The sequence below is a fragment of the Lagopus leucura genome, unplaced genomic scaffold (genome assembly GCF_019238085.1).
Source record: "Lagopus leucura isolate 7727_CA_CO unplaced genomic scaffold, USGS_WTPT01 Super-Scaffold_100017, whole genome shotgun sequence".
Lineage (NCBI taxonomy): Eukaryota > Metazoa > Chordata > Aves > Galliformes > Phasianidae > Lagopus > Lagopus leucura.
In genome coordinates, this window is record NW_024962271.1 from 9,746,648 (window position 1) to 9,761,073 (window position 14,426).

A 14,426-nucleotide genomic window follows, 5' to 3' on the forward strand; every position below is an offset into this window, starting at 1 on the left:
CGCAGATTTCTGCCAATTAAACATGGCTCCTTGGCAGGGAAAGGGCAGGCAGAACGTGCTCGGTAAGCCAGTTCTCATGTCATTGGCAGACATACCAGCAAAATATTGCACAGCCTGGAGGGTAACTTACACAGATGCCAAATTATCCGTGGTAGGAAGTACATCAGGTTTAGGTTGTGCCATTCCCTATTTGGTACAAGTTTGAACACACACCTTCTTTGATAAAAGAGAGAATTTTGTTATCCTGTCTGCATGAACAAATTCACCCTCAAATAGTGGCAAATGAGACTGCCCAGCAGCCTCATGCTCAGCAGCAACACGGCTCGTTCCGTGCTGAAACCTTGCTCCTGCTTACTGTTGTGTCTGCTAGAAGCAGATTGTGTCCTTTTGGAGCAGATTCTACTGTGGCTATTCAGATAAAGACTCTGAAAGTAAAGTTGCCACAGGTCCAGTAAGGTTTAAATTCCAAACAAAGTAAGTAAGGTTAAGCTAAGCAGTTGGAAGATGTTTGTATTTTACAATTGGGTATTTATAATTGGGTATTTAGCAGAGATGAGGCGACTGGACATCACTACAGGAGCTAAGGACAGGCAGCAACTAACAATAGACAAGAAAGGTTAGGATGCTCCAGCAAGAATGTGCAGAGCTCTGTGGGAAGCAGTTCAGAAGGAAAAGATCAATGTCGCAGGTTTGGGACAGAACAGGTTATGTTCCATACAGCATGCTTTGTCACTGCTGGAGCCAGGCATGTAGAATGGTGTTCTGCACAGCTGCTCCTGGACGTGCCACCATTTTTCCTCCAAACAATGGCTATTTAAATTGCTGTTGAGTTTTTTTGTTGTCTTTTGTTTGCTTTTTTTTTAATGCCACAATTGCTTTAAAACAGAAACAGCCACAAGAGGGCTGCCTTAGATCTCAAACAACATGATTAACCTGCTTAGCTTCCAAATGTTAGCATTAAAAAGTATTAATTTGTTCTCTTTTGATATTTCACTGATTTTTAATGGAAGGAACACCATGGTGAAACAAATCCCACGTGTGCAATTCATCCAGGCTGGGGATCAAGATAGCATGCACCTCACAGGCAGCCACATCACAGCAGTCCCTATGCAGGTGGCTTAAACATCAACATCAAAATGCCTTTCTCAAAGACTGCTGTAACACACAACCCTGGCTCAGAGAAGCTGCACGGCTGAGGGCTGCTGAAGACTGCATATGTAAGTCAGCCTGTGACCCCTGCAGAGCAGGGCTGCTGTGCAGTGGGAAATAAATTGCTGGGGGAAATTCTGCTGAGCTGTTGCTTCAGATCTCCAAAGTGCGAGCCTGATGGCTGCCAGTTATTGCAGATAAGAGCAGGCAGTTCCTCAGGTCAGGGCGGCTCTTAATTTTAACTGTGAGGTTATGAAGAAAAAGCATCTGTCCAGAGAAATTGATGTAGGATACAAACTCACCTGATAGTTTGGACCAGAACTTCGTTGTGCGCCACTGACCTCACTGGAGCAGTGTCTGTTCATGCCACCTGGAAATTCATTTCCGAAGTTAAAAACCTAAAGAAAAATAGCAGTGTTTTATCCAGTGCTCCTATCCAAAGAAACATCATCTCTACTTTAACTCACTGCTGGATGAGAAACCCCTCGACCGAAGTTCTCATTTGTGGATATATGCAGATTTCATTTGAAAGCACAGACTGTTTCTACTTTAAGGTTTCTTAAAGCAATATTTTCTTTACCTCTCATTATAAAGCAACCTTAAAATACAAGTATCAAAAGATCAAATTATATTATTACATGTAATGAAAAAAAATGCTTTTTATAAGGCTTGTCAGTCTGAAAATGTCTATCAGATGTGTGTGGGATAAGTGGTTGAGAATCAGCACAGATTCACAGTGATGGGAAAGAAATAATAAAAAGACACAAAATAAAAAAGTCTAAAAAGAATGGTACATAAGGCAGTAAAAAGTCTGCATACATTTCTGTTCTTGACACAAATTCCTTTTGTTACCATGGCAATAATTTAATCTCGTTAGGCTTCCATTTCTCCATCATAAAACTTAGACAATATTTTTTTACTGCATGTGCTTGATTAACTCATTTGTAAACAACTTTTATATCTGGGGATGAACTGTGCCATGTAACTGCAGACTGCTGTTAATTATTTGGGTTATTAGCTATAAAGTATGTTCTTTGACAGGTATTTTATCATTGTAAGCCTAAATAAATCAAATAAAACCAGAAAAGCAATTGAACTTTTGCAAACCTGTATAGCTTCATTGCTTCATCCCCTCAGAAACTCAAATCCAATTCATGGGTTCTTTTAAAGAACTACTTTGGAGCTTCACATGTGAGCTCTCTTCGTCCAAATGTCTACACCTATCAAAGATGGAGCCGTATCACTGCAACCAATATATCTTTGAAAATCAGAAAAATCAGTTGGAAATCATTTGCTTCTATTACTGCTTGACTTTATTAGCAGAGGATGCTTCTGAAGTGCTTTTTCTACTATAATTTAAGCGGTTTTCAGAACCTTCTCAACTCTGGCTTCTTCAGAAATGTACTTCATGGACTTAAAACTGGTCCAACACCTTATTTCTTAAAACCACAGTAATAGCATTACAGGTTTGGATTTTTTGTGTTTATAGACACCTCTTTTCTTGCAATTCACCGGAAGAGTTTCAAGATTTACACTACTTTATCTGCTGCGTGTTGACTTTCTTTTAACCACAAACATGCCTGACATTGCCAAGTGCCTCATTTTCAGAATGAGGGAATTCACTCTAGATAATGACTTTCAGAAATAAGCTACATAATAACACAAAATTCAAGCCCACGCAGATTACTTAACTAAGACTCATCTACAATGGAAGTGCCATCAGCCATGCTCCCTCAGCACTGGACAGGCCATCTCTCCAGACAGACACATTGCTCCCTGAAGAAAGGCCAGAAAAGAGCTAAGTCCCTTTTGCAGATGTTGCAGTGCTGTCCCAAAGAACTCGGTAGATTGAGCGCTGCAAGGTGTTCTTCAACTGACTGCAAAGATGCAACAGGGACAAAACCCATAATAAACTATTTTCTTTCTTTAGACGTGGACAGCAGGCAGACAGATTTTCCAACAAACGTTAAAACTGAAGTTGAATGTTGATGGGAATAATGAATTTGGGCAAAATGGAAATTGCCAAGAGGATTCATCCTTATGACTAATACTACAATAATTATTTATCAGCCATTTTGCACCGCACAACACTATGAAAGCTATATTTTGCCATATTACCGTCATTTTCCATTGGCATTCATAAGAACAGGCATCACTGCTGACAGTGACCACTCAACTTTCTGCACCCAGAGAGCTGCTGACCACATCTTAGAAATAATAGGAAAGAAGCAGTGATTAAGATAAGGATGAAATCACAATTACTGCAGATGCAGAATGCAACAAATCATTGGGCATACTCACATCAGGAAGATGGCAAGCTTGAAAAGAATGAAAATTGCTGACAGTGTTGGTTTCGTATGATCACTGCACCTCCTCATTCACTGCAAACAAAACAAAATAAGTTTACTAAAGATGCAAAAGAACACAGCTGTTGGTGATGGGACATTATGTTGCTGTGACCAATGCTTCATTTCAGTTCAAATTTTGAACATGGCTGTTTAGAAATTGTCCTCCTGTGATTCTGTTGTATTTCAAGTGCTTTAAGTTCTTTTTTCCCTGTAGTACAGCTGTGTCCCTATCTTGACGATGAAAGCAGAGTAACGATGGCTCTTGGGTCTTAAAAATTAGCTACTGAAGTGTGTTGGAAAAGAGATCAATTAGCATGAAGTGATTTCTGACAAACACTTGTCAGTGGGCTTACGATTATGTCTTAGCAGATGGTAGTTTGAAAGGCTGGAGCTATGTGAAGCGTGCTACTTCAGCTGATAGAACAGCAATAGGCAGCCAGTTTGCTTTGGATGTGGTAAAGCAAAACTAAAGCACAGTGACATCAGACTTTTCTAGATGCTTTTCTGTAGTTGACTTCATTTTCCGTGCTTTCAATCTCCTTAGCAATTTGTGTGCAATTACAACAATTTCACTAAATACTGCTGAAATGTATATGCTTATGTGAAATTACAACACAACATGTAACTGCACATATGCTCAAATGATAAAGTCAACTCTTCCTGTAGTGGAATTCCTAAAATATTTTGAAGTTTTAAAGGTATGTTTAAGCCCTGTCAGGAAAAACATTTCCTACAGAAAACACGTTTTCTGCTCAGTACAGCAGATACTGGAATATCCTCTGTGGTGGCTTTCTAAAACAACAGAATATGTGGCCCAGTCTTTCCTAATGACTGCAATCTACCCATCTAGATAAAATTGGCAAGAATGTTATTTCTTGTAGGTTGGATGGCACATATGTTTGGAGGCAGTTGGATTCATATGTGCACACAGCTCCAGAACTCCTCCAAAATGCTCATAACAAATTCCTTTAATGAAAGCCTTCATTTTCTGTGGTTATCAGAGCTTGTTCAGGATAGGTACCCTGTTTGTTTGTTTGTTTGTTTTGTTTTGTTTCTAAGTAAACGCAATACAAGATGCATCCTCTGGGAGAAGCAATTTATGCATTGGATCATAATCAATTAACACAACAGCTTGAATCAAAAAAAGAAGCTTTTTTTTTTCCCCCAAAAAAAGATCAGAATTTATTTTGGTTATCATGGAATCATAGAACCATCCAGGTTGAAAAGACCACTAAAGTCACCTCGCCCAGCCACCAGCCTATGCCAGCGACTGCTCCCAACCACGCCACTCAGTGCAGCATCCAATTTCTTCTTCAACACCTGCAGGGACAGTGACTCCCCATGCCCTGGGCAGCTGCTCCGCTGCCTCACCACTCTTCTGAGAAGAAGTGTTTGAATTCAAACAAAACAATGAAAAGATGCATTTCAACCAGAATGTATAAACTTTAAATTACAGCCAAATTAATAAATAAAATAATGGTTAAGTAGTTTAAAGACAAAAATTATTTTTCTTTTGAATGAACCACTGACATCCAAATAAATTTTTCCCCCTGCATCTGGAAATCTTACCCTTCAAAAACAGGTCCTTATTTATTTGAAAAATAGAAGTGATGCTTTTATATGTGTTTGAAGCCACTCTATTTCTTCCCTTTGTATGCGCTGACACTCTGTAACAGTGTCTATAATGTAGAACACAATTCAACTGAAATGGAAAATATTTCTCATCCAACTTTAAAAAAAAAACCCTGGATATTGTTTACATGCTCTTTTATAGATATGTCTTTTTAAGATACACCACTTTTGTAGCAGAGCAGTGCACTGTGTGCTAATGAGAATCTGTCACTGCATTAATACAGTCGGGCTTTTTCACAAAAGAACAAAAGATTGCCTTCAAAATAAGACAGTTGGGAAGCAGAGTGTCCCCCTGGCAAGCTTTCCTGATAGCTGTCCAACACAGGAAAAACACACAGTAGAAGTCTATCACTACAAACCAATGTATGAAAGAAAAAATTCCCACTTTGAAAAATAATCTGAACTATTAGCCTTAAAAATTTGGAAGCCAGTAATTTTGCAAGTTCTCCCGAAGTGCCAGGAGATGCAAATAACACAATGCTGGCTAGCAGCACTTCCCCAAGCTGTCCCATCCCCAGCTTTCTCCGCCACGTACAGCCACCAACACCACACCATCACTTATGTGAAATGCGTAAGAGACTCCTTATTGACCCTTACCACAACCTCCTGAGGCCTGGAAGTTCTTCTCTTAACACAGGAGCTAATTTCCAATCCCGAGGTCTCAGCTGGGAGGGGTTATGTACATGTAACCCCTGAGCAGCACTACAAGAAACCCAAATGTTTTACAAAAGAACATTAAAGGTTCACTCTTCAAGTCCTATGTGAGCAGTGGCTTTTCTTAAGAGAGGTAATTACTCATGTTTGGTGGAAGTGCAGATCAGGATAACCAGTAAAGCCATAAGAAATAATGGTGTATGAAATGGAAAACAATGGGATTATTTCAAAACATAAGCGTAACATTCATGCATAACAGAAAAAGACTATAAAAGGATTTGCATCAAACCCAAAAGCTTTTTTTTCCAGCAGAAAACTTGTTTTCTTACATTTTCTTAGTTCCATACTAGAGACAGTTCATAATTTTATTCTTTTTTTTTTTTCCTGTTTTTCTTTGCAGTACTTGTAACAGTTTTGAAATGAAATCTTCCTTTACTTGAAAAGCTCAACTATTTCATCACAGAATAACGCTCTTTAAACACAACATTCCAACACAGGAAACAATTTCCTACTTTTATTGAGACAAAACTTTAAGTCCAGTATGAAGCTCTCCTGAAGAAATAAACTCTTTCTACAGAACAGAACATTTAATGACATCCACATTTGGCAAAACATTTTCAGCTCTGTGCCCAACACAGAGACAGTGCAGTTTGGAGAACTGCTAAAAAGGCACATTTAGATTTGGTCAATTTTTTAACTGTAACACACAGAAGCAATGGTTTTAATACTGCTATATAGAGCTCTAGCCAGGATAGGGATATTTGCTAGCACAGAATCAAGGATGAACTTCAAGCATATGAGGAGTGTCAGTGACCACTTTAAAAAGAAGTGTGTTAGTTCAGTTTCAGGATGCTTTTTTTTTTTTTTTTTTTTTAGTAAAGGATGATTAAAGGCTAGCATTTCCTCTTAATGTTCTGTAATTGCTTATTTAACTCCCACTGACACTAATGGGAACAGCATGCTTAACCACCATGTGCAAAGATGAATCTATCTGAACACTCAGCAGGTGGGAGCTGCCTTGCCTATGGAGTTTAACTATGAACAGAGAAGGATGTGAGAGCTATTGTTCTGCTGCCATTGTTTTACAGTCTGTCTAGCTGTGAATCTTGAACACTGTTGCTTCTAGAATATTTCTGAAAGAGTTTTAAGTACCCTGTCCCCTATAAGAATAGGGAAACGCACAAAAAAGAGACTTTCTATGAAGCCCAATGTACGAGTTTGTGACAAGGCCAAGAACAGAACATGGGCTTCTGCCTCCTACTCATGTATTGCAGTTTTCCCCTTTGCACACAGCTAAAATCAGCCCTTTTGTGCTGCCCAGAGAATTGTACAATTAGGGGCTGACCCAAGTATACTGAAGTCAGTGAAGGAGCTCAGTGACTGCTGGAAGATCACTTCCCATACACCTCTTTCAGGAATGGTTGATTCATAGCACTGAAGACTGCCTATGTACAGAGAGCACTGAAAGACCAGAGGGGGGAACACACCTGTGAGTACTGCTGAGTGTTTGTCTCTTTGACTTATCATGAAGATTTCTTCCAGCTGTTCTCTCTAGCTTTGTTGTTGTTACCATTTTCTTTTTTAAATTTAATTTGTCACTTACCATGCGTTGAATCATGGTAATGATTTACCCTCATTAAATGAGTTGGATTTTCTTACATGAACGTACTCTTAATTTCACCTGTTCTTATTAAGAAGCCTCCCTGTAGGCCAAGGTGAAGGGAATGTAGTCTCTACAAGGGATGCAGAAGCCAGATGGGCACCAGCTCAGTTCTGGAGGATGCCATTCATTGGGGGAAAAGGGGATCCTGGGACCTCAGCAACAGTTTGGATAGAAATACCACAGCACTTTGAGCATGCTAAGGACGTAAGATCATGTGTCTGGTCACTGTCAGTACAAAGAAGAGAGAATCAGTTAAGAATAGAGAAAAAACACAATCCCTCTCTCATTTTTGCAATGCCCGCCAATGTACTGAGAGATGTTTTGGATGTCTGTCCAGCTCTCACTAAATACAAATAACTACATAAACAAACATTGAGTCCTCTGCAACATGCTTACAGCCAAGAGACAAAACTGTGCTGATACCCTTGGACAACATGAATGAAAGTACTTAAGTGAAATATCCATACATCAACAGTCAGGATGAGAAAGACATGAAAGCCAAATATGCTGCATCACTTGATTGGTAGTACCATGCACATGGAATAGTGTGAGAAGCTGTTGAGTGTATCTAGGAGGAGCAAAATGGAATAAAACTATTCCTAGTGCCTATAATATATTCAAGTTATGATGTTCCTCAGCGCTAACAACTTTGGTTTCACTTTGAGGCAGTTGCCTATGGGATAACTGCTTCTGGGATCTTGTGGCCAGTCTAATTAAAGCCTAAAGCTTCATGCCAGTCAACACATGTACACACCAGGAAAGAATTATCCTGTATGTGGAGTCCTGGGACTAGAACTAAATATCTTCACAAGGAACAAGCAAAGGAAGAACTATTACATACAAGATGTTATTTGGTAAAAGACACAACAATGTAATTCCAAATTGAGATTCTGGGAAATATGCAGTTCAAGTATGCTTACTATCCCAGTTGTACTTCAAAGAAGGGATTAACTAAAGAGGAGATCATCTTTGAAGCAAGAGGATATGCAGCCAGCTGGAGTCTACCCCCTCACAATGCAGCTTTCCCAAATCCATTTGGATGATGAATTTGGCCTGTTCTGAAAGAGTCATCTGCCTGGGATGGGGGGAAAAAACATTCTGTTTTTCTGTCATTTCTGTAGATATGCTCACCCACATACACTAGTCATGGGAAACTGCATGAATCAGACAGCTCCCTTTTTCATTAAGGACTGAGAGAAATCTTCTGGAAATTAAAACAATCATCAGTGAAGGAATCATGGAACAAAAGTTTTAAGTTTCAGAACACATCAATATTGATTGCCTTGGGAAATGTTACATTTTTCATTATTATCTGGGGCTATTGTCATTCCTCTTTAACAATTCTAGTTATTTGATTCTCAGCAAGAGACTATTTAAGATCAAGAACAAAATTTACTTTCAGAAGTCTACAGCTCAGCCTTACATAAGAACGTTTTACACAGAGCTCTTCATGCTCTTTCACTTCACCCTGCCAGGCCTGGTTATCAGCGCCCTCCCTCCAGCACAGCCTGCTCTGACAATGGGAGCAACGAGCTGCAGCTCTCTTCTCTCACCCGTGTGTGTTTCGAGCTTTTCCCCACAGTGTTCCTAAACATATCCACACCACTACAACGTACATCTTGAAGGGAAGCTCTTCTCCCAAGAGCTGATATTCTTAAAGGAAAACCAACACAAGTCAGTAGAAAACACCTGAAAATATCCATTTAAAAGTGATTATTCAATAAAGAACAAATTAACTTTCCCATGTTCTCCTGGTGATATAGATACTTCTCTTCATTGTGTGTCTTGGCTGCCTCTATGTTTTTCATACCAGCACACAACCAGACAGCAGCAGTTATCCACAACCTCGCTGCCGCCCCAACTCAAGTGAATGGCAAACTGAGAACTCAGCTCAAAACAAAGTGAAAAAGAGTCCCCAAATAAGGGAGCAGTCAGTGTGGTAACAAGCTACAGTTTCTTGTTGCTTCACTGTGGTAGCTTCCCTTACTTGCTTTAGGGAGAGGATGCTACAGGGACACTTTGTGAGAACACTTTGCTGCCAGGCATCGCACAGGCAGCGATGTGCGGGGCCTCGCAGGTGCACCCCCCAGCACCCCAGGCAGCGGCCGGGGGCTCGAGGGCGGCACCTCAGGGACACGACGGACAGCCGTTACAGAGCTGCGCTGCTCGCCCTACCTGACGTCGCACACACCGTCCTCTCTTCACAAAGCTGTGGTGATCGCTCCTAACACTTATTTCAAACGGCAGATTTACACAGATCTTTCGCCGCTCATACGAAAGAGCTTACCAGCGGCTGATTTCAGCGAAGGTTACGGCGGGGACCCCAAGGAGGACCCGTAGGCGCGTGGCAGGGCGCGAGCGGTCCGCCGACGGCCGGCGCCGCGCAGCCCCCACCGGCCGTCGGCGGACCGCTTTCGCTACACGCGCGCCGTCCCTTCGGGGCGAGCCTCCCGCCCGGCCCCTCCCTCCGCCCGCCGGGGCGGGGCCGGGAGCAGCGCGGGGCGCGCGGCAGACGCGGACCAGCATCGCGGGTCGAGCCATGGGGCAGGGCTCGGCGCGGCTCAACCAGTCCGGCGTTTCGCGGGCGGCCGGCGGCGCCTGCGCGGCGGACGGGCAGCGCGCGGGGCCCTTCTCCGGCGCCGCCGCGGCGCTGCTGGCGGCGCTCGTGGGGCTGCTGGTGCTGGTCACGGTGCTGGGCAACGCCCTGGTCATCCTGACGTTCGTGGTGGACCGGCGCCTCCGCACCCAGGGAGACTTCTTCCTCAACTTGGCCGTCGCCGACCTCCTGGTGGGTGAGTGCTGGGGCGGCGAAGGGCCGGGGGAGCGCGGTGCGCCGCGAGAGTCACCACCGGCTGTGTCCACAGGCGGCTTCTGCATCCCGCTCTACATCCCCTACATGCTCACGGGCGAGTGGAGGCTCGGCCGGGGCTTGTGCAAGCTGTGGCTGGTGGTGGACTACCTGGTGTGCACCGCCTCCGTCTTCAACATCGTCCTTATCAGCTTCGACAGGTTCATCTCTGTCACCAAGGCGGTAAGGGCTGCACTCCAGGGCACGAACGGCAAAAGCCGCGGTTAGCAGAGAAGCCCAGCAGAGCAGCTGCAGGAAGGGCTTGCTTGGGTGATCCTCGTGCTCCTCAGACAACACAGGAGATGAGAGCAGCCTCGATACACCCGCTCTGTTCTGGAAGTAGGTTTAGGAACAATTGGCTTTGGCAGAAAGGAGAGTTGTTTCTCACTTCTCTGCTGCTTCAGAAACTGGCACAGGCTGTACGAGCTGCTGTTGAAGCTAGAAGAGCAGAGCCTCTCACTTCTTCACAGAATCGTAGGGGTTGGAAGGGACCTCCAGAGATCATCGAGTCCAACCCCCCTGCCAAAGCAGGTTCCCTACAGCAGGTCGCACAGGTCGGCATCCAGGCAGGTCTTGAACATCTCCAGAGAAGGAGACTCCACCACCTCCCTGGGCAGCCTGTTCCAGTGCTCCGTCACCCTCACTGTAAAGAAGTTCTTGCACATGTTTGTGCGGAACTTCCTATGCTGCAGTTTCCAGCCGTTTCCCCTTGTCCTGTCTCCACTCACCACAGAAAAGAGTCCGGCCTCGCCATTCTGCCCCCCACACCTTAGATATTTATAGACCTTCTTCTGCAGTTACACCTTAGAAGAGCTTAGAAAATCATTACCCGGGTGCAACAGAGCGTTCCCTCGAACACAGCAACACACCTACTGCCAGCCTCCAGTAAAGGCAGAGCTCTGCACCAGGTACTAAGCCCTTCCATGGTGCCCAAACAACACGTTATCTCTGGCATTAGGTCTCATTCTTCTACAAGCAGTTCGTGGCTATTCTTCAGCACCATTTCACTTGTATTTCATTAAAACATTGAATTAGCTTCATTGTTCAATGTAAATCACACTGAAGCAACAATAACTTTTCAGTAAATAGTTAGAAGAAACAACAGCACTTAACACAGTTCATAGGTAGCTTAGTATTTCACCAACTATTTTTTCCAACAGGGAGAAATAAATTAATTCTCAAATAGTCAACACAACATTCCTTTATTTTCTAAGTTCTGTATTAGCCATGAATTTTACTTTTAGAAACCACACTCATGACTATACACATAATATAAATATATAGACTGGATGGTTTCAGAACCAAGCTGCATAAATGCATAAATGATAGAGTTCAGCCTCTTTGAAACATTTCAAATAAATCGTCCATATAAAAATCCCTCCCAAAGAGTACAGAATCTGCCTACTGGTGTAGAGCAACATGAGAATATGTGAATGAGTTCTAAATTATTCTCTCAGTGAAAGCTTCAAACTTCCTACAGAAGTTGCTAATGATTTCAGGAGCAGTCTTGAAAAGGACTGCAAAAATGAGACCCAATTCAGACAAACTCAGAATTCCTCAGCTGTACTGCCATACTAACCAAAACAGCATAAGCCCTGGAGACCAAAATTCACAGACTGGGGCAACGGGCATGAATTCAAGGAGATTTCAAGGCTGAGGACTTTGTATTCCAAAATATTGTGTCATAGGTCCCTGGGATTAACCACTGTAGAGATGGGAAGATGGAATTCCAATTCATTATATGAATATTGTCTGGTACACCAGCAAATTAGAATATGAAAACTTAGATAATCTTGAGGTTCTACTCTATAGTGCTGATGTAGTTTACTGACTTAACACCGTACAACCCTTGTGGCACCTTAGATTCCCTGTTTTCTAAATAAGAAAAAATACTCACCCTGTGAAGCATTTTGCAGACCACAAATCAATCCCACTTGCAGGTAACAGTTCTGTAAGTAATTTGTGACAAAATGAAAATAAGGGTATAAAACAAAAGCTCTTCGCCATTTCTTTTTGTGGGCAACTTTCGCTTAAGAAAAAAAAGCTATCTATACAAAGCATTGAGGATCTGCATTCACAGAATACCCGTGCAAGCTCTATTCATTTATTACAGTTTCTAGATTGTTTAATATAGAATACATCAATGAATTTCAAAGAGCTGTCTTTGATAGCTTTGATAAGCTGTAAACTTGTGTCATAGCTTATGCAACAGAATACATAAGCAACTAGTAACTGCTAATTCTAGAAACTGCAGTGAGTATTTACTTCAGAAAAGCCTATTTTCTGGTTTGTAAGGTCTGATGCACATTCTCAGAACCTACCCATGATAGTATTTCTGAAACACCCACTCTAACAAACATCTTTTCTGTGGTTTTGTGAGCCCGTAACCCCTACCCCCAAACCAATATATGTTATCATCAACCTTCAAAAGATAAGAGGTCCACATTCCAAGGTGCCCATGGAACCACTTGAGATGCCATTAATATACGTGACTTCTTCCTTTCTCAGGTGAGTTACAGAGCACAGAAAGGGAAGACCAGAAATGCAATACTGAAGATGATCACTGTATGGATTGCTGCTTTTCTTCTCTACGGTCCAGCCATTCTCAGCTGGGAGTACGTAGCCCAGAAGAGCATCCTTCCAGAAGGAGAATGTCATGCAGAGTTCTTCTACAACTGGTATTTCCTAATGATTGCTTCTACCATTGAATTCTTTACACCTTTCATCACTGTTACATACTTCAACTTAAGCATTTACCTCAATATTAGGAAACGCATATCCCTTAGAAATGAAAACTTATCTCCTGGCCAAGAGGACTGTGAGATGAGTTTCCGAGGGAAAAAAAGGGAACACACCATATTTTTGGTAAAACCTGCTAACAGACAGAAACACAAGAAGAAGAAAGGAAGCAGCCTTTCTCCCCTGCAGAAGGCTTCAAGGCTCAGCCTGTGTAAATTTGACAGTCAGTCATTAAATGTGAATGTCAATCAAGACCTTACACCACTTCAGGTGGACGTAGAGACTAAGTCTCATAGGAACAGTTTCTGTAAAACTACAAAAGACACAGGCAGCGCCACCACGAGAGCAGACGCTGCTATGACAAACAGATTTAGACTTACTCGAGATAAAAGAGTAGCTAAGTCTTTAGCAATTATTGTAAGTGTGTTTGGTTTGTGTTGGGCACCTTATACACTTTTAATGATCATCAGAGCAGCTTGACATGGGCACTGTGTGTTACATTCACTTTATGAGACTTCGTTTTGGCTTCTGTGGGTGAATTCAGCCATTAATCCCATTCTGTACCCACTATGCCACATGAGCTTCAGGAAAGCCTTTATCAAACTCCTGTGCCCAGGAAAAGTTAAAGTTCATCCTCATATTTTTATGTAAAAAAAAAAAAAAAGAAAAACCTGTGAAATTTGTCAGTAAGCACATCTTGCTTTCAGTGGGAACACAAACTGGCCAATACTCATGTAAATAGTAAATGCACTGTGCACTGAATATTTAAGGGAACACTGATGAGTAAATATTCAGGAACTTATAGAATACAGCCATCTGCATAGCTGAAGAAATAGCAATCAGTGACAACAAAGGTAATTTCTCAAAGCTCTTCAAGGATTTGCCTACAGTGTACTTTCTGGTGATGATGCACTAGCACTGAAGAGACAAAAAGGGAATACAAATTTGATATCCAACAACTGGGGAGTGTCTCATTATTAATGTTCAAGTAAAACTGGTAAGAAATTTGTTAGTTTGGATTTGTTATATTTTGCCCCCAGCCACTCTGTAAGGACTTCAGGGTCTTAGCTGCTAGGTGTATGCATTTTGGGGAGGAAATCCCCAGTCCCTAACCAACTAATGGTACCAAGGAAAAGCTTGGAACAAGAGGTACCAGAACAGTCAGGTTACCAGAAAAGCTGAACAACTATACCAATAAAGGAACACTGACTTGGGTGGAAAAGGTGATTCGTTTCCACCTTCATTAGCATCTTCTACAGTTTTACAAACATTTAATTCTGAGAACAATTCATAGCTATTGAACATCCACAGTCACTCAGTGCCACAGCCAAAAAGCATCTTAGCACAGCTGATCTGAAAGTTCACTAATGATGAAGTTCATTTTGTAAAATTT

At 42.1% G+C, this 14,426-nt stretch overlaps 1 protein-coding gene across 1 annotated transcript; it reads left to right on the forward strand.

The window, feature by feature from the left end:
- Positions 1–9,985: 9,985 nt before the first annotated feature.
- On the forward strand, positions 9,986–14,292 carry LOC122183394 (histamine H3 receptor-like). The gene is given in 3 exon segments (XM_042877290.1): positions 9,986–10,238; positions 10,311–10,477; positions 12,803–14,292. Coding segments are annotated over 3 exon segments (1,302 nt in total). The 3' UTR covers positions 13,685–14,292.
- Positions 14,293–14,426: the final 134 nt, after the last annotated feature.